This window comes from Neofelis nebulosa, chromosome 6 (genome assembly GCF_028018385.1).
Source record: "Neofelis nebulosa isolate mNeoNeb1 chromosome 6, mNeoNeb1.pri, whole genome shotgun sequence".
NCBI classification, from domain to species: domain Eukaryota; kingdom Metazoa; phylum Chordata; class Mammalia; order Carnivora; family Felidae; genus Neofelis; species Neofelis nebulosa.
Window position 1 is genome coordinate 45717509 of NC_080787.1, and position 19997 is coordinate 45737505.

The 19997-nt window shown below is 53.9% G+C and overlaps 1 protein-coding gene across 5 annotated transcripts; it reads right to left on the reverse strand.

Moving 5' to 3' along the window:
- Nucleotides 1-141: 141 nt before the first annotated feature.
- Nucleotides 142-19920, reverse strand: TCTE1 (t-complex-associated-testis-expressed 1). Of its 5 annotated transcripts, XR_009263010.1 has the most exons (6): nucleotides 18483-19920; nucleotides 9040-9412; nucleotides 7003-7571; nucleotides 3691-4140; nucleotides 1434-1787; nucleotides 142-1286 (listed from the first exon to the last, which is right to left on the reverse strand). XR_009263010.1 is itself a non-coding variant. In XM_058734128.1 (5 exons), the coding sequence occupies exons 2-5, from the start codon at nucleotides 9323-9325 to the stop codon at nucleotides 1578-1580; spliced, it is 1515 nt and encodes a 504-aa protein (XP_058590111.1). In that variant the 5' UTR covers nucleotides 9326-9412; nucleotides 18488-19920; the 3' UTR covers nucleotides 142-1577. The 5 variants fall into 5 exon arrangements, 4 of the variants coding, with proteins under 4 accessions (XP_058590111.1, XP_058590110.1, XP_058590112.1 ...); XM_058734128.1 differs by having other exon boundaries at nucleotides 142-1787; nucleotides 18488-19920; XM_058734127.1 differs by having other exon boundaries at nucleotides 142-1787.
- Nucleotides 19921-19997: the final 77 nt, after the last annotated feature.

The following is a 19997-nucleotide window of genomic DNA, read 5'->3' on the forward strand; positions in this document are numbered from 1 at the left end:
GGGGGGGGCGCGGGGGGCACTGTTATTATTTTTGCCTGTATTGACCATTTCTGCCTAGGTCTTCTTACGCAGACAGCCTCACCTCCCACACACGCACAGACTTAGAGAGAAGCCAATTCTTTGGTCTATTTTCTTGGTAGCTTTATTGATTGCCAGGGAAAACGAAAACCAGAAAATTAATTAATCTCTAAAATTAAACTTTACACTGAATGTTCTTGTTTCTCTAATTAGAACCTCTGCTAGCAGCTGTGGCTATGTACACACACACACACACACACACACACACCCTCACATCTACACGTTTGCACTCCAGAACTGTCAGAGGGTGTCAGGCACAGACAGACTCTAGGTTGCCCAGACAGGCACACAAGTGCAGTCACTCCCAAGCCCCCTGTGGTGCTCGGCTTGGCGCCTGCTTGGTGGAAGGAGTCCCTGGAGCGCGCAGGCACCCCTAGGCTGTGGCTGCAGCCCATGGCCCACCCTTTGGAAAGATCACGAGGCTGGAGGCTCTGGGCCCCTCAGCGGAAGGAGGATGGGAGATGGGGGCTCAGCCTGACCCTCTCAGGTTCTCTGGTGGCCCTGTGGGTCGACAGGACTCCTGTGGGCAGCCATGGAGTGTCGCAGACTCGTGGAGGGCACCCGGAAGGCTCCATACATCCGCGGGGACAAGGGCTTGCGGGGTGGGCTGGGCGTGGCTAGGGAGAAGACAGGTCTCTGTCAATTGGGTGCATCACACTGTGGCCTTTCTGTCGTGGATTTCCAAGCGCAAAGATTGTACAAATCAAACTGGTGGATAATAAAGTTGCAGATGACTCACCGACTTCCCTCCCCAGTGTGGCACCTCCAGCAGAAGCTCGCAGGGGAAGCAGGGAGTCTGAGCCCCTCCTGTCACCTCTGTTTCCCCCTTCCGAGGTGTGTGTGTGGGGGTAGTATTAGTGGATGGCATGGCCTGTAGAATGGGATCACTTTGGCAGGTCGAGTAATAGGGAGGTGGCATCTGCAGGGGTGAGGGTGGAAGAGCCAGGCAAAGCTCTGTGGTAGCCAGGGGAGAGAGACAATATAATGTGTGTGTGTGTGTGTGTGTGTGTGTGTGTGAGAGAGAGAGAGAGAGAGAGAGAGAGAGAGCGCTTATGCGTGCACACTTGGACATGTTTGAAGGTCAAGAAGTCAAGGATCTGTTCAATAGAGAAGAAAATGGTCGGGAGAAGGGTCGGGGAGATGGGCGACCTCCATGGGACAGGCTGGGCTGGCACAGGCCTTCAGAGTCCTCTCTGCCTTCCCTAATCCTGGAAGAAGTCGGTCATTTCAGGGCGTCTGGTAATATCCTCTCCCTGGGTATAGGGGATGGGTCCCACTTCATACCCCTTCGCTCCCCCTATCCCAGACCCCTCCTCTTCCTCACATCTTTATCCAAATGACCCTCCATCACTCACCCTAAGGATATCCGTGCTCTCCCCCTTTCTCCTCCCTCTAGACCAGTGTGGCACTCTACAGCAGGCACGGCAGAGGCATGAAATGAAGGATGGGACTGGGGCAGTGACCCAGCTCCAGCCACTGCCCCAGCCCTGTCCCCCATCTTATCCTGCAGGGTTCTCAGGGCCCTTGGCCGTGATTGGTGACATGAAGCAGCTGGGATTCGGGGCCCGCTGGCGGGCTGCTTCCCGGTTGGCACAGAGAGCCTGGCCAATGAGGTACTCGCTCTCCTGGGCTACATCTGACAGGCGCAAGTCAAACTCCAGGAGGGTCCTGTTGTCTGACATGCCTTCCAGGAGCTGCTTCCCGCCATCCTGAGAGAGGAGTACAGGGAAAGGGTCATTTCATGTTACTACCCAGGATCACACACACGCACACACACCTACACACTCTATATAAAGATGTGACGAGTGGTGCCTGGGTGGTGCAGTCGGGTAAGCGTCTGACTCTTGATCTTGGCCCAGGTCACGATCTCACAGTGCATGAGTTCGAGCCCCGCATCAGGCTCTGTGCTGATGGTGCCGAGCCTGCTTGGGATTCTGTCTCTCCCTCTTGCTGCCCCTCCCCTGCTTGTGCCCTCTTTCTCTCAAAATAAATAAACTAAAAAAAAAAAAAAATTAAAAAAAAAAAAAAGATGTGACTAGGATAAGAGTTTCACAAAACAATGGTTAACCTATTTGTGCACCACATTACTGTGTTCGGTCCTAGGTTATCCTACCCTATTCCATTCTCTTCCGTAAGAAAAATGGTGCTCAAGACATAGTAAATTGATTTTTCAACCCTAATGGTTTGAAAAACATCGCTTTGTGGCAATGATGGTAATTCCGTTCCCCTGGTCCAGCCATGGGTATGTGAGACAGATCTGGCTGATGACATGTGAGGAGGAAGTTTGGAGGGAGTGGCTTCTGGAAGGTTCTTCTCGCTCTGAAAAAGGAACAAGAGGGGTGCTCTCCCTTTTTCTGTCTCTGAGCATGATGCTTTGTGAGGTGCAGCAGCCATCCTGGGACCATGAGAGAAGCACCTGACAGGACACGGCCATGTGGCCAGGATGGGCAGAGCAGACAATGGCACAAAGCCAGTGAATTTACCAACTCCAGAACCCCCTACCCTGGGGCTTCTGATTATGGGACATAAAGTTCCTCTTGTTTGTTTGTTTGTTTTTCAGTTTATTTATTTATTTTGAGAGAGAGGGCAAGCAGGGGAGGGGCAGAGAGAGAGGGAGGGAGGGAGGAGAGAGAGAGAGAGAGAGAGAGAGAGAGAGAGAGAGAGAGAGAGAGAATCCCAAGCAGGCCCCACACTGTCAGCCCAGAGTCTGATGATGCGGGGCTTGAACTCACAAACCATGAGATCATGACCTGAGCTGAAACCAAGAGCCAGATGCTTAACCGACTGAGCCACCCAGGCACCCCCAACATTCCTCTTGTTTAAGCCATTTCCTGGTTCAGCTTTCTATTACTTGTAGCCAAAAGCACCCCATCTGGAAACAGTGCGTGTGTGAACAAGGCTTTTCTGGAGAGGTTTGGTAGAGGTCTTTTATGTGAAAGACTTCTATGGTTGTGACCCAGTAGTGTGTTGCAAAGTCAATTTAATGGGTTACGGGCGCATTTTTAGAAAATGAGGCAGAATAGGGGCGCCTCGGTGGCTCAGTCGGTTAAGTGTCTGACTTCAACCCAGGTCATGATCTCACGGTTTTTGGGTTCGAGCCCTGGGTCAGGCTCAGTGCTGACAGCTCAGAGCCTGGAGCCTGCTTCGGATTCTGTGTCTCCCCCTCTCTCTGCCCCTCCCTCACTCATACTCTGTGCCTCAAAATAAATAAACGTTAAAAAAAAATTAAAAAAAAAAAGGACACTGAAGGACATCAGTGCCTAGCATAGGATAAAACCCTGAGTAATAGTAACAGCTAGTGATACTGATGTCCTAGCCAGGGCTTTGCAATGTTACCTGCTTTACAAGGATAACTCATTTACTCCTCCCAGCAACAACACTTCGTAGATACAATTATTATCCCGATTTTACAGATGAGGACATGGAGGCCCCAAAAGGTGAAGTAATTTAGCCCAGTGAATGGCAGAGCTGGGATTAGAACCAAGGGAAGTCTGTGGTCTTAGCAACTATCCCGGAAGCATCCTGAGGCGGTCGGAGGCCACACCCAGCCATCCCCCTCCCAGGCCCCAGGGCCTCTCCTGGGCCCCGCCTGCCCCAGAAGGTGCAGCTTACCAGCCCGATGTGGTTGCAGGACAGGTTGATGCTGGTGAGCGTGGTGTTGACGGTGAGCACCTGGGAGAGGAGGGTGGCGGTGGGCTCAGACAGTTCATTGCCACCGAGGTGCAGTGCTGTGAGGCACCTGTTGGTCTGCAAGGCGTGCGCGAGCGCCTGGCCGCCCTCATCCTCAATGCAGTTGAGGCGCAGGTTGAGGGAAATGAGGTTGGTGTTGTGTGCTAGGGCGTGAGCCAGCGACTGGGCACCAAGCGCGCGCACCTGGTTGTTGGCCAGGTTGAGCACTCGCAAACGGCTGTGGCTCAGCAGCTTGGCCGCGGCACGCGCGCCCCGGTCCCCAACGAGGTTGTGTGACAGGTCCAGCTCCTCGAGGGCCGGGTGATCCAGGAGGCTGCGAATGAGGACGCGTGCCTTGTCGTCATCCACCTTGCTCCGGGTCAGCCTGAAGATCTGTGGGCAGGTAGAGGGCACGCAGCAGCTGGCAGTTAGGGATAATCTGCCTGCCTGCCTGCTTACCTACCTTCTGTGGGTAGAGGAGGGGGCCACAGGGAGGCCTGAAGTTCCGCCCACCTGATGTTGGCCCCCTGACTGGCTCCTGGGCAGGGCAGGCCTCCCCCGCATGGCAGAGCAATGCAGAATGGGTGGCAGTCAGTAGCAAAAAAGCCGACCATTTATGGAGAAATCACCATGTGCTGTGCATGCTGCTAGAGCGTGTCATGACCATCACCTCTAACCCTCAGCATCCCAGTCTGGTAGCATGAGTTCTTTCCACGTTACAGATAGAAAACCAAAGGGGCGCCTGGGTGGCTCCGTTGATTAAGCGTCCGACTTCAGCTCCGGTCATGATCTCGCGGTCCGTGAGTTCGAGCCCCGCGTCGGGCTCTGTGCTGACAGCTCGGAGTCTTGAGCCTGCTTCGGATTCTGTGCCTCCCTCTCTCTCGGCCCCTCCCCCACTCACACTGTGTCTCACTCTCTCTCTCAAAAATAAATAAACATTTAAAAAAATAGTTAAAAAAAAAAAAAAAAGAAAGAAAATGATAGCTTAGGGTGGATGCGTCATTTGCCCAGAACAACGCAGTGATCAAGCCCCAGAGGCAGGTTTGAATCCAGGTCTGTTTGATGTCCCAGCCCCTCGCCGTGCCCGCTTCAGCTGGCTAAGATCTATCAGCTGGCTAAGATCTACCATGGCAAGGAGAGGAACTCTTGGAAGGAGGTGCCAGGGTAAGAACCGGGGTGAGAGACGGGAAATGGGGGAATGGAAGGAAAAGATGAAAGAAAGAGGTTGGACTGGCATGAGGAATACTGGAGATGGGGGCCCTAACCCTTCCCTTCTCACCAGTCCCTCCCGCCCCTCCCTCTTCCTTGAGGCCTCTTCACGCTCTCCCCATCCTTCAGTCCTCAGCGTTCCCTCCATCCCTCTCAGCCAGCTTAGAGCCTCTTGTCCCTCTCGTCACTTCCTGGCACCTATCTGGCAAAGCTCCAACCGTGGAGCAACCCCACTCTCTAGTTTCTGCCTACCTGTGCCCGAGCAGCTGCCAAGATGGAAATGTCACATGACAGGACTGATTCGCATCGCTGGAGCCACCAGTCGACCCTCCGTGCCGTGTGCCAATTCAGCCCTGTTTCTCCGGACAACACACTCTCTCGTACTCTCTAAAAACGATGTCAACCTTCTCCAGCCTCCTCACCCTTCAGGGGGCCACTCTACAGGTAAGTCTCCCCCTGCCTCCCCAGCCATTGAATGGGAGCCCATCGCTTTCCTAATACCAAACACAAATCCACTGCTACCCACCATATCCACTCTCTCCTCTGCCCAGAGCCAACCGTCCCACTCGGTCCTCGACTCCACTCGTCTTGCCTTCTCAGGAACCTTCCTTGATCAATGAACCTGTGGCTTTCTCAACTGCTTTCTTGCTATTGGATGGAGCTTTACGTTGGAGTTATTTATTTATTTATTTATTTATTTATTTATTTATTTATTTATTTATTTTGAGAGAATGAGTTGGGGAGGGGCAGAGAGAGAGAGAGAGAGAGAGAGAGAGAGAGAGAGAGTCTCCACTAGGCTCCACGCTCAGCACAGAAGCCGATGCGGGGCTTGATCTCACAAATGGTGAGATCATGACCTAAGCTGAAATCAACAGACACTTAATGGACTGAGCCACCCAGGTGCCCCCACATTGGTTTCATTTCATTTTATTTTATTTTATTTTATTTTATTTTATTTTATTTTAGAAATTCTTTGTTTTTTAATTTTTTAAAAATGTTTATTCATTATTTTTGAGAGAGAGAGAGAGAGAGAGCGCAGGGGAGGGGCAGAGAGAGAGGAAGACGCAGAATCCGAAGCAGGCTCCAGGCTCTGAGCTGTCAGCACAGAGTCCGATGTGGGTGGGACTTGAACTCACAGAGTGTGAGATCATGACCTGAGCTGAAGTCAGACGCCCAACCGACTGAGCCACCCAGGCACCGCCCCCCCCCCCCACATTGGTTTTAAATGCAAGCAAGTTTCTTTTTAGGAAAACTCAAACCTTTCATCTATTACCAATTTCCCCTTCACCCCCTTCACAGCCAAGTTCTTGAAAAAGCTGATCACAGCCATCCGGTTTCCTCACTTCCCACTCTCTCTGTAAGTCACTCCGATCTGGCCCCTGTTCCTAGCACTCCACTGACAGTTCCAGCTCTGTGACCTCTATGTTTGCTAAATCTGGTCCTCATCGTCATTCCCGCCCCCCATTGCTGCCTGCCCCTTTTCTTGACACACACCCTCCCTTGTCTCTGCGACTCAAGGCCACGTCCCCCTTTCCCTCTTTCTCTGACTTTATCGCAGGCTTTCCCTCTTGCGACCAGAATATTTGGGACCTACTTTACTAAAAAATTATTCGTTGTGTATTTGAATTTCAAATTTAACTAGGTGTCCTGTATTTTTATTTGCTAAACCTAGCGATCCTCTCCTAGTTGTAATTGTATGTTTACGTGATTGCTGATTAGAGCCCTTTATCCCACCAGACTGTTAGCTCCAGAGGGCACAGATGCATAATTTTGCTCACTGTCGAATCTTTAGCACCTAGGACAGGGCCTGGGGTGCAGCTGCTCCCCGGATGAATAAATGGCCAGTGAGCTGGAAGGACTGTGCCTTGCTCATCTCTGTATCCGCAGAACGCAACTTGGTGCAGGTGCATAAAAGGACACTTGGTCGGCGAATGAGAAGGAAATGGGAGGGGGGAGATGGCGATGGGGGAGGAGGAGGAACACGGGGAGAGGAGAGGAAATCCAAGAGGCGCAGAGAATGGGAGGTGGGGGAAGGCCCGGAGGTACCTTGAGGGTGTGGCATGCCTTGATGGTGGCCGCCAGGGAGTGGCAGTCGCGATAGGTGAAGAGGAAGAGGTTCCACTCGAAGTTCATGCCGCAGTCCTTGACCCCGTACACCAGGTCCAGCTCCTCCAGGTGGCTCAGGCCGGCCACCAGGTCTTCCAGTTGGTAGTGGTCAGTGGCGGGCTCCTCCACCTCTGCCTCGCTGCCGGAGTCGGACAGTTCCCCGCTCCGGGGTCGGGGCGGGAGCTTCATGGGCGGAAGGAACTGATCCACACGGAGCCTGCGCACATAGTTCCTGCAGAGCGGCAGCAGGTCGAGGATCAGCGCGGGGTCCGTGGTCCTGGGGATGAAGTGCTTTAGCAGGTTCTCCAGGTGCCGCTCGAAGAACATGCGCTTCCAGCTGCCGCCGTGCTTGGCCACGTGGCACACGGGCCAGCGCTGCGTGCAGCAGCGGCGCCAGTAGCTCTCGTCGTCGATCAGGTTGGCGGTCACAGCCAGCGGCAGGTCGGGTGACAAGTGGTCCAGGACCTTCTGCTTGTGCTCCGGAAGCAGCTGCTTCAGGATAGGGTTGTCTTTGGGGACAGGAAGGAAAGCAGGAGTCACCGTGTGGGGGACGCCACCGCACGGTGCCCTGGGGCTGGGCCTACCTGGGGGCCCTGAAGAAACGGAAGACCCACCCCGGCCCTCGGGGAGCCCCAGTCTGAGAAGGGAGACAGCCTTTACTGTCAGGGATGCCCAGTCTGAGGGAGGAGACACAGCCCTTGACTTTGGGGTGTTCCCTGCCTGAGTCTGGATGTCTTAGTATCTGGTTTCTGGGAGCCCCTAGTCTGAGCCAGAATCTCAGGACTGGCCCTCAATGATCACCTCTGACGGAGGAGATAATCCTGAGTTCAGAGACTCCAAAATGATTTGATTCGTTCATTTCAAAACAAAAAACTTTTTGAGCATGTCTTGTGCACCAGACGCTGTTCTAAGTGCTGAGGATACAAGAGTGAACAGAACAGAGGAAGCCACTCCCTCTTAGGAGAGGAGGCAGACAATAAAAGAGTCCAGCGAAAATATTGTAGGTCAGGTGGCAATAGGTGCTGTAGATAGAATGACGGCCCTGTCCTCGGAGGGCTCCCCATCCAGTAGGGGAGGCTGGCAACTCATCTTTAATAAGGATGAACAGGGGCACCTGGGTGGCTCAGTCGGTTGGGCGTCCGACTTCGGCTCAGGTCATGATCTCGCGGTCCGTGAGTTCGAGCCCCGCGTCGGGCTCTGTGCTGACAGCTCAGAGCCTGGAGCCTGTTTCAGATTCTGTGTCTCCCTCTCTCTCTGACCCTCCCCCGTTCATGCTCTGTCTCTCTCTGTCTCAAAAATAAACGTTAAAAAAAAAAATTAAAAAATAAATAAATAAATAAATAAATAAATAAATAAATAAATAAATAAAAATAAAATAAAAAGGATGAACAGGGGCGCCTGGGTGGCTCAGTCGGCTAAGCGTCCGACTTCAGCCCAGGTCACGATCTCGCGGTCTGTGGGTTCAAGCCCCGCGTCGGGCTCTGGGCTGATGGCTCAGAGCCTGGAGCTTGCTTCCAATTCTGTGTCTCCCTCTCTCTGACCCTCCCCCGTTCATACTCTGTCTCTGTCTTAAAAGTAAAAATAAAAAAATAAAATAAAAAGAATGAACATTTACAGAGCATAGAGTACAGAACAAAGAACCTATACACGCTGTGGAAGGAGAGTGTGGAGGATAGTCAACCAGGGAGGGCTTTCTGGAGGAGGAGTTCAGTAGATATGGTTCGGGCTGGGTTTTGCTGGAGAGAGTGGGAAAGGTGAGGAGACGGCATAGACACGGAGGGCACAGTGCGGGTGGGAATCTGGTCGCTCTGGCCCTGGGAAGGAAGGGCAATGTTGAATGGGGGATGAGGACATGGTGTGGGAGGGCAGGGGCTGCCCCAGGCCCCAGCCGCTCAGGCCTCGCCTCCAGGAGGTCCCCACCCACCCCTCCCCGCTCGGAGCCTTTCCCTCCCCGCCCAACTGCAGGGACAGACTCACTCTGGAAGTTCTTCACAATGTGCTGAATGCAGAGCTCTGTGAGGAGGGGCACGATGGCCAGCGACCACTCAGGATCCTCAGCGATGATCCTGCGCATGCGACCTCCACTGGCCCCAGTACTCCAGCCCTTGGACTTGCTACGGGGTGGGATGATGGAGGGCCTTGAGGGCTGTGGGCCTGTGCTGGAGGTCTGACCTGCAGTGGAGGACTTGGCCTGGGTGGAGGTGGAGAACCGGCTGAGGGCCGACGAGGTCGGTGTGGCTACAGTTCCCTGCATGCTCTGCATTGGCAGCGTGGGCGCAGGTGGCCCCTTGGTGATGGCCTTGTGACGGGGAGGCTCTCAGACCGGCAGGCCCTCGATGCCCATGGGAACCTGGAGGGAGGGGAGGGGTAGAGGTGTTAACTCTGGAGGACCTCGGTGGGCATTTCGCAAGAGGGCAGCACAGAGTGGTTCTTAAGGGCCCATCTCTGGAGTAGAGCAGAACCAGGCACAAATCCCGCCAACTAGCTATGTGGCTCTGGGCGAGTGACCGAATCTCATAGTCTCATGTGGCTCCTCTATGAAGTGAGGATAACAGTCACCGGGAAGAGGAGGGGGAGAAGTGAATAAAATAATGCAGCCAAAGAGGCATAGTATCCTGTAGCTCTGGAGCAAGGAGCAGGCCCTCATTGTGGATAATAATACCTACACAACAATTGTAAGCAATTGATATATGTTGGACACTTTTTTAAAAAAGTTCTGTAGGCATCTTAACTCATTTAATCCTCACAAAAGCCTTTTGGGGATAGGCACTCGTATTTTTCCCGTGTTTTCTGCTGTGAACCTGAAACAGAGAGGTTCATTGACTTGCCCCATGTCACACAGCTTATAAATAACAAGGGTGGATTTCAACTCAGTCTATCAAGTTCGTACTTAAAAAAATTTTGTTTTAATTTATTTTTGAGAGAGTGCAAGCGGGGGGGGGGGGTTGCGTAGAGAGAGGGAGACAGAGGATCTGAAGAGGGCTCTGCACTGATAGCAGCAAGCCTGATGTGGGGCTCGAACTCACAAACCATGAAATCATGACCTGAGCCAAAGTCAGACGCTCAGTCGACTGAGCCACTCAGGGGCCTCCATACCCTTTTTTTTTTCCCCTAAGATTTTATTTTAAGTAATCTCTACACCCAACGTGGGGCTCAAACTCATAACCCCGAGATCAAGAATTGCATGTTCTACCAATGGAGCCAACCGAGCACCCCTCAAGTTCATACTCTTAACCCTACGTTGTACTGTCCGTCTGAGGGTGAGGGGTGGGGGTGTGTATTGCCAAAAGACCAAGGTATAATAAAGAACCATTTAGTTCAAAACAGCTCCGGGGCACCTAGGTGGCTCAGTCAGTTAAGCAACTGACTTCGGCTCAGGTCATGATCTCACGGTGCGTGGGTTCGAGCCCCGTGTCAGGCTTTGTGCTGACAGCTCAGAGCCTGGAGCCTGCTTCAGATTCTGTGTCTCCCTTTCTCTCTGTTCCTCCCCTGCTCGTTCTCTGTCTCTCAAATAAACGTTAAGAAAAAAATTGAAAAAAAAAAAAAAAACACAGCTCCTGGGGTTAAGTATTTCACAGAAAAGCAACTGCCTGATCAGGGGGATGGGGTTGGGAACAGTACTGGCAAATAGAAATATAACGCAGGTCAAAATTCAAGTCACGTACACTATTTGCAATTTTCTAGCATCCTCGTTAAAAAAGTAAAGAGCGGCACCTGGGTGGCTCAGTCGGTTAAGCATCCGACTCTTGATTTTGGCTCAGGTCATGATCTCATGGTCATGAGTTGGAGCCTGGAGTCAGGCTCCATTCTAGCAGGGCAGAGCCTGCTTGGGGTTCTCGCTCTCCCTGTCTCTCTGCCCCTCTCTGTTCTCTCTCTCTCTCTCTCTCTCTCTCTCTCTCTCAAAAATAAATAAATAAACTTGTAAAAAGAAAGAGAAATGGGTGAAATTAATTTTATGTTTAACCCAATATGTCCGAAATATTATCACTGAATATGTAATCAATATGACAATTAAAAAAAAATTTTTTTTAACGTTTATTTTTTATTTTGAGACAGAGAGAGACAGAGCATGAATGGGGGAGGGTCAGAGAGAGAGGGAGACACAGAATCTGAAACAGGCTCCAGGCTCTGAGCGGTCAGCACAGAGCCCGATGCGGGGCTTGAACTCACGGACCGCGAGATCATGACCTGAGCTGAAGTCGGACGCTTAACCGACTGAGCCACCCAGGCACCCCAATATGACAATTATTAATGAGATATTTTATATACATGTTTTTCATACTAAGCCTTCAAAATCTGATGGCTCAAGAGCCACACGTGGCTGCTGGCTACAGTCTTGGATAGTGTAGGCTGAGAGGAAGGAAGGGGGAACCAGACCCGTGCTCTGTCCAGGGTGCCAGTACCTTGCCTGCTTCTTCTGCGAGGACTCTGGCTCCACACCCCACCCCCAACCTCCTGATCCAGTCTTCCTAGTTCTCCCAGCCTCCCGGCTTTCCAGACGGCAGCGGGGAAGGCGTGGGAGGCGAAAAGGCAGCTAAATCTGGGGCTGAAGACAGAAGACAGAGGATGGATCTGGGGCTGGGGACCCTCCTCCGCGTTTGTCCATTCCTGCCTCCTTGCTGCAGGTGGCCTCGCCCTGAGACTGCAGGCGGAAATGGGGCTGCTCGCACCTAGCTCCTCCTTCGGGCGGTTTCCCTTCAGATCTGCTCCCTGACTTGGGTGTACTGTGTCGTGGCCAGTGGGAAGGAACACTCTGAACCAGCAAAGGTGTCCTTGACAGATGGAGGGAACCAGATGGTACTCCCCAGTCCACCAGGCATCTCAAGGAGGAGGAAGAGCCTGGCTGTGTGTGTGTGTGTGTGTGTGACAGAGAGAGAGAGAGAGAGAGAGAGAGAGAGAGAGAGAAAGACAGAGAGACAGACAGAGACAGAGACAGAGAAGGAGGCAAGGGGCAGCATAGGAAAGGTATCTTTGTATTTGTGAAATCCTTATGCAAATCAAATGCAAGTTCACAAACAGATTGTGTCCAGATCTGTGGAATAACCAGCTGGTGCATTTGACTAATAGCCCCTCAGAGGGTGTGGCTGGGAGGGGATGCTGCTTAGAGGTGCCAGATGACTTTGCATTTCTGGCTTTGCCAGTGACTTGCTGTGTGACCTTGGCCAACATACTTAACCTGAGTTTCCGTTTCCTTATCTGTAAAACAGGATAATGATATCTTCCTTATGCAGGCGGTTGTGGAGATTCCTCTGAGATAATATTTGAAAAGAGTACTTGGGGGGGGGTTGGCGTGTGGAGGATGAAGACACTATGGAGGGGGAGGGTCTTAGGCAGGGGACACAGGGGAACCCTGCCTCTCGAGCGCTGACCTGAGATGGTATCCTTGGATAAGGTCCTTCCCTATCTCCAGGGGAGAGGCGGAGGGCAAAGTGGCAGTGGTGGTGTTTGGGGCTGGAAAGGATGGAGGGGCCTGGCAGACAAGGAGACAAGAGACCACAGGCCAGCCCTGCTCCTGCCAGCTCCACGTCTGGGCTCCTGGGGCTCCCTCCAAAAGTTCCCTCTGGAGTTCTGGCCTAAAACATTCCCATATTCCCTTTGGTCCCAGATGCAATCCCAAGACACCCTGCGGGTCAGGCCCAAGAAAGCAGGATCCAGCTGGGCAGGGGGAGCCCGGGTTTCTGGCCGGTGTTGCCCCGGAGCCGACTCTCACGACACTGCCGGCCTCACCATCCAGGTAGGCTGTTCCCTCTCCTTCCTCCTGGGAGGCCACATGTGGGGAAACCCCACCTGGGGCCGGGCTGGCGCTGGTTTCACTGCCCGGTGCCTCATTGCCTGAGGCCCTGACATTTCTTCCTGAGGCTGGTCCTCATCTTTCTTGCTGCTGTTTGGAGCCTGCAGCCACCTCTGGGCGTGACACTGTAGGACCCACCCCAGGGTGGGTTCCAGCGCCCTGAGCCACCTCTTCAGAAGGAAGAGGCAAAGCATCCTTCCATGTGCCCCAGGTACAGGGCTGGTATCAAAACAGACCCCCTTTTGTCCTGTGATGTTTCATAGAAACCTCCAAACCACCAGGGCTGGTGTCATTTGTAAGGCAAATGTTGAAGCCATTAACCTCATACAATAAGGTAGGAGTTGATCGTATTCACTTAATTGATTTTTGAAAAAGTAGATATTACAAAAATATTTGGGGGAAGCAAATGATGACTAGACACAGAGGATTCTTTCTTCTTCTTATTTTTTTTCTAGAGAGAGGAAGTGCACAAGCAGGGGAGAGGGGCAGAGGGGGAGAGAGAGAGAGAGAGAGAGAGAGAGAGAGAGAGAGAGAGAATATCTTGGGCTCCATGCTTAGCATGAGGCTCAATCCTACGACCCTGGGATCATGACCTGAGCCAAAATAAGAGTCAGATGCTCTACTCACTGAGCCACCCAGGCGCCCCTTTTCTTATTGAAGAAGTTTTCGTTTCAATTCCGGTTAATTAACACACAGTGTAATATTAGCTTCAGGTACCCGCTGTGGCGATGGGACATTTCCATACCACACCCTGTGCTCATCACAGCCAGTGCACGCCTGGCTCCCCATCGCCTGTGTAAACCATCCACCTCCCCTCTGGTAACCATCCTATATTAGTGAACTGGAATTTAGATACAAACTTTAAAAAAAAAAAAAAAAGATGACACAAAGCAGGGATCCTCCCTGGCAGGCGGTACACCTGACCCCTGCCCTTCTCCCCCACTGTGAGGCCGCCACTCTCTCGGCTCCCCTCCCGCCTCTCCGATCATTCTCGAGGTCTCCATTGCAGACTCCCCTCACTCTACCCACCTCCCTGCGACCCTGCGTGGCTCCTATGGATGGTTGCAACTCTTACCTTTCCTCTGAGTTCCAGACTCAGGCCTACCAGCTGCCTCTCACCTCCCTCCAACTAAGCCTGCACCCAGAGAACTCAGAGCCTCCCCCAAGCCTCTCCTTCCCCTGGCTCCCTGCCTGGCCAGGGGCGCCGCCCCTCCATGTCTAGTTACTTTTGGCGCCCTCCGGTTCTACCTCCCACCCCCGCGGCCCTCCCCTCCCTGAATGCTGTTGCTTTAGCTCCGGGCCTCCCTGCCTGCCTGGATCCCGGTGGTAACTGCCCAGCACCTGGGGATGGCAGCCAGCGCGGTCCTCACCACTGGCCTTCCCACAGCTGCCACCGCCACTCGCTGGCCTCTGCCCACTGGCCACAGCCCGGCTTCCTCAGCTCAGTGGAGAAGGCCCTCCGTGACCAGATATGTTGTTGGAAATAAGCTCGCTTTGCATCTGGAGCTCTGCAGGCTAGTTCACGCTGCCCAGCCTTTGCTCCAGCGGTTCTCTCTCTGCCTGGAACGCCTTTCCCACTGTCTCAGCCTGGGGAACGGAGCGTCCTTCATCTTTCAAGCCTGAGTTTCCCTACCACTTCCTTTCTGAAGCCTTCCATCCTTTCTGGTCCCCACCCCCCAAGTACCCTCTCCCTCTATCAGACCTTGCGCTGGTGTCATTTCAGTGGCCTGATTGATCACCCTCTCCCCACACCCACGCTAGACTGTGAGCTCCTTGAGGTGCAGGGACTGTTCTCGCCTCCTTTTTCTCCCTAATCCCTGGCCCGTGTTGGGTCTGCTCTACAGGAGGTAGCTGGTGTTCTGAGCTGCCCCACCCCCTTCTGAGAACAGATCCTGGCCAATAGGAGTGCCCCATATTGGCCAGGGTGATTGGCTCAGGGGTGGCCACCTGATGCAAGCCAATCAGAGTCCTTCTTGGGATTTGTTGGAGCAGCGGAGGTAGACCAAGGACGCATGTCCTTGAAGGCTACTGATCCCCCGCTGCTGGAGGCTATTCGCCTTCACGTGGAAACCCGCCTGCTGCAGGAGGGGATGAAGCCTGGGAGAGACCAGCAGGAATGAGAGGTGGACAGAGCACCCGGTACCTTCAGTCCCCAGTCTGAGGCCCCGAGGCTCCCAGAACTGCACTTCCTCTGGTTCTGAGACCTCTTTGGCAGCCTTTCTAACAGGTCCCTTTTGCTAAAGCTGAGTTCGGTTTCTGCCCCTTTGTGACCAAAGGGTCCCAACCATTTGGGTCCACTCACAATTTGGTGAATGAGATGGAAAGAAATCCTAAATCAGGAGATGAAATGGTTCGATGGGGTGTCTGAGAATCAGGGCCAGAGGCCCCAGGTTTATTATACACAGGGCTCGGCATCTAACTCCTTGGGCCTCTTCCTATCCTGACCACCCCTGGCCTCCAGCCTCACCTCTCATCTCTCCAGGCATCAGCAACTTGACCTACTTATCAATCCCCCACATCTCAGTGTGAACGAGTTTCAGATCCAAAATGCCAAGTTAGGAAGGTGGGCAAGGAGGGCACACCACTGAGCGGGGGGAAGGTGGGGAGGGGCCCACAGGAGAGTAAGTCAGGGGACCTGAGGCAAGTCTACCTACCTCAGTGGGTGACCTTAGTCTGGCCTAGGCATCACCAGTCTGTAGCTGCGGGTATCTTTCCTGGAAGCCCCGGGGGGTCGATAGACACCCATTAGCTAGGGGCCCAGGGGTATCCTGACAGCTCCCAAGGGCCCAAGAAGGGCAGCCCCAGAAGTGGCAGTCACTTTCCTTTCTGGAGCTTTGTCCCCCTAGGGAACCTTCGGGGCAAACAGAGAATCCCAGAGTTTGAAGACTGGAAGCATGTTTAAGAGTCTGATCCTTCTCCGGGGCAAGAATCTTTTCTGACATTCCAGAGAGAAGGTTGGGGCAAGGGGGTGATCACCTCTTGTGCCACCACCTGGTGTCCCTATCTAAGGCACACCTTATGCTCAACTGGGGAAAGTGGGAACATGTCCAGTGACCTTTCATCTCCTGGCACCTGTCTTACAGGCCTGTTGGGCTGTTTTGCCAGCATCACCCTAACCCAACACAGAACCACAGTCCCTGCAGAAAGGCCAATCCTCTTCCAACCACGTCCCCACCCTGTGTCCTTACTATCAGGGTCCAGGGTCCTGAAATCCCATTCAGGCCAGAATCAGAGGGTTAGGTGTTAGGGTCCGCCCTCTATGCGCCCAAGCACAAGCAACATAAAGGGACGACATGCTCCGGCTTGGCCAGCTTATCCTCATTTTTGATGGCTTGCGCCTGGTGGACAATGTTCTGGGAACTATATCCTTGCCTACACACAGCTATGATTTATTGAGTTTGGGCCTCTCAAAGCTCTCCCAGCAGGAAGCAGCTGGCTAAGGACTCGGGCATTACGTTACCTTAGGGCCAATCTCCATTCTGCCCCCTAGCATCTGTGAGACCTTGGGCAAGTCATTTCACCCCACTAAGCCCCCTATTTCTTTATCTGTAAAATGGGGATGGTAATTAATGGGATCCACTTCCTAGGATTATCCAGAAGATTAAAGGAGCTAATAATGTGGGTGACACATTTCATGTCATGCTGGGCCCAGAGCCAGCATTCAAAATATGTGTTAGATATTGTGATGAAGATGTTACATGCCTTGCCTACATATGTTTATTAGGTCTTTAAATTTAGGGGCCCCTGGGTGGCTCAGTTGGTTAAACGTTCGACTTTTGGTTTAGGCTCAGGTCATGATCTCACGGTTCGTGAGACGGAGCCCCACGTCGGGCTCTGTGCTGACAGTGCAGCCCCGATTATCTCTCTCTCCCTCTCTCTCTGTCCCTCCCTTGCTCATGCTCTCTCTCTCTCTCAAAATAAATGAATGTAAAAAGCAAATCTTCAAATTTTCTATTGAGGATTATTATTGTTATTACGACACTATTATCTCCTTGCACAAATGAGGACACAGGCTTGTAAAGTGTAAGTAACCTGCGAAGCGTCTCGGAGCTAGTAAGTGGAAACGCTAAGATTTGAGCTGCTCTCCGTCCAAAGCCGTCTGTCACTTCTAGGCACAAAAGCACAGACCAACAATGGTCCTTCCTAAGGACTTAGGTTCCTTCCTGAGTCACCCAGACTCGGTTGTTCACAGTGCTTTTCCAGCGGGCCTCCCGCTTTCTCCAGCTCATGATCTCTTGTCATGTCACCAGCGTGAAGCCCGGGGTCACCCTTTGGATGCTGGCCTAAACAGTCCAGGCTCCCTCACCTCCTAAATCACTGCCAGACACGGGGCCCTTCCACAGACCTGGGCCATCGCCTGTGGCCTTCAGCACGAGGCCTTCTGGGGACCCCAGAAGATCCCACGGAGCTCTGCTCTCCTGCCCCATGGCTCCTGCAGGGCCCTTGTCACAGACCTAGGTAGGATTCAGAGTCTGAGACTCCGGCATGTTTCCTCCTCAGAGGTCTCAGGCCTTCTCCATTCTTCTCAAGTCCCCAGTTAAATATAATCACCGTGGGCAGAGGCTTCTTCCCGTTGCCCAAATGGGAAAGTTGAAGAGGTTGGGGGGGAGCTCTCACCCCTTCCTGCTCATCACATCCCCGGTCCTTGTTCTCACCTACTTTCCTCTTGACTGAGGCGCCAAGCACCTCTATGCCCAGGGACACAACCCTCTGGGCTGGCTTGGCCTGATGGGCTACACCCCGCCCCCTCCAGCCGCCTCCCCCACCGTGCTTCGACCTTCTTGGCTAGCTTCTCCTTCACCTTAGGATCCCCAGGGAGAACCCTCCCCTGGCACCTATCCTCAGGCCCTGAACGGGCCCTTTGTCTTACTCCCCGATGTCTTTTGTGCCCCTGTTTGATCACTCCCAAATTCCCACTTGGGAATTCCCAGTCTGTGAAACCACGAAAGAGGGACAACAGTTTCTCTGACAGAGCCCAGCTCGGCATGCTTGGTGTTGGCTCCAGTGAGACAGCACACTGTTCACATCCCCGGGCCTGGCCCTCCTCCCAACTCCTGACCACTTGGTCTGTGGTCTTAAAAAGGACTCCAGAGTATTCGCTCCCCACCCCTCACTCCTGCCTGGGGCTCAGACACCCCAGCAGGGAAGCTTAGCTCCAAAGGCCAGCGAGTCCCTCCCCCACCCTGCCTGGGGTGCAGAGGCCCTGGTAGCTCCTTGGTAACCAAGGGAAACCAGCCATGCTGTGGGAGGGAGGGAGGGAGGGAGGTGCCGAAGTTTCTGGACCTGCAGGAGGGACTGCAATCAGCAGGAGCTGGGATGGGGGTCAACCTTTCTGAGACGACTGCGGCCTGGAGCTCAGGACTGCTCTCCTCCACCGCCTGCCCGATGCCCCACTTTCCCCTTCCTCCTTCTCGCGGTGCCCCACCCCCACCCCCGCACCCCCTTACTCGCAGACCGTGACTGTAGCGGAGAGGGCAAGGGTCAGGCTGCAAATGGGTGGGGAGCTTCCTGCGGGTACAGACCCGCCCGGAGTCAAGCCAAGCTCAGCTGGGTGGGAGTGGGGGTTGGCTTGAGAGTTCAGCCCCATAAGGGAGACCCGGGGTTGAGCGTCCTCTCTTCTGGGGCTCACCTCACCCACTCTCGGTGCCCGGGTGCTCGCTTCCCTGCAGGTCCCCCCGCGCGGCGGGCGCCGGTCGTTAGGGACGCCCCGCGTCGCCAGGGGGCGGGTCCGAGGGCTGGTGCGCATGTGCGCGAGAACACCCGCCTGCGCGCCGAGTCTCGGCGGTGCACAGTGGGTAGTGGGCGCTCTGGCCGTGGGGGGTGCTCTGTGGACCTGGGGGACATGTTTAGGAATAGGTGGGCTTTTCTTGGGGGGGAAGATGAGGCGTGCGGGCCGGGGCGGGGCTCCTGAACCGTAGTACTGTTCCTTCTTGGTACCTTTTGTGTGGAAATAGGGGTGCGGGGTGGCGAGTGGAAAGACAGTTCGGGAAACGCATCAGCGGTCTCTTCTGGAAGATGTGGAGGTGGAAGGGCGCCAGCAGGGGTTACTGGAAGGCACCAGACAGTAAGGTTCCAGGTCTCCACAGCGCTCCTTCACGCAGCCCTAAACTTTATATCGCCACCCCGCCCCCTCTCCCCGCCCCCCCAGCCCTGGGTGACAGGATGTGGTGCTTCTGATGGGCAGGAATGACCAACTTCAGGGGACTGGCTAGTAAGCAAAACTGTCCTTCAGGAGGGGAGAGGCAACCAGGATGGTGGGAAGTTTCACACGGAGGTGGCTTAGCTTTGACTTTCAGGTGTCGCGATTCCTAGTGTGTTACCAGGGGTAAGTTAACATCTTAGAAGCTCAGTTAATCCATCATAAAACCGTGCCATGACTCCCTCACCCTGATGTGCACGCGTAGACAGCCGGGCCTTCAGTGAGCACCGCCGAAGGGTGGCTACGAGATGCGGAGGTAAAGCTTTGCCACTCCGCAGGGCTGAAAGCGGTCAGGGCTCAGCGGAATCCCGGAATCCCGGGCAGGAACCGGTCCTTTGCAAGCCCTCTCACCAGGGCCGCAATTAGAATGAGAGATCATGCAGGAAGCAGCGCTCTGCGCTAATAATTTTAACTAAATGGCCCTAGAACTCAGTCACCAGGGAGACTTTGACTTGAAGATGGGCCCCCTGAGGTCCTTTCCTTCATCCAGCAGCAGAGATTTGGGAACAGAGGTAGAACTCTGGCTTGGCCCCGAGTGGATTCATTCTGTTAGGGAAGCAGGGCTTCCTCCTGAGCGGCCGGTTCTCAGCTTCAGCTCAGGCTCAGGGGCAGGTGCTCTGGCCCCTGCTCTCTACAGACCCCATCACCTGCCACTCTCCCAGCTCATGGTGCCTGCTCAGCTCCCCCTCAGGGCCCCTGAACTGGCTGAAGTCCTCAGCCTGGAGCGCTCTTCCCTCAGAGACCCTCGTGGCTCATACCCTCCCCTCAGATGCCACCTCTGGGGGAAACAGCAGTCACCCCCACCCTCCTGATCCCTGTCCCGCTTTCTCTGCAGACCTCATCACTGCCTTACATCCTCTTCCTTCTCTTTATCGTGTATCTCGCTACTAGACGGAAGCTCTGCAAGTGCAGGAAGTTGTCCCTTTGGCTCTCACCACATTCTCA

What these genes read in the sequence shown, in the direction of transcription:
- TCTE1 (XM_058734128.1), bottom strand. Translation starts at nt 9,325, where the DNA reads ATGCAGAGCATGCAGGGAACTGTAGCCACACCGACCTCGTCGGCCCTC. An exon ending in CATTGTGAAGAACTTCCAGA is followed by an intron (nt 7,572 to 9,039) that starts GTGAGTCTGTCC and finishes CTGTCCCCAAAG; the next exon opens with ACAACCCTATCCTGAAGCAG. An exon ending in AGGCATGCCACACCCTCAAG is followed by an intron (nt 4,141 to 7,002) that starts GTACCTCCGGGC and finishes ACCTGCCCACAG; the next exon opens with ATCTTCAGGCTGACCCGGAG.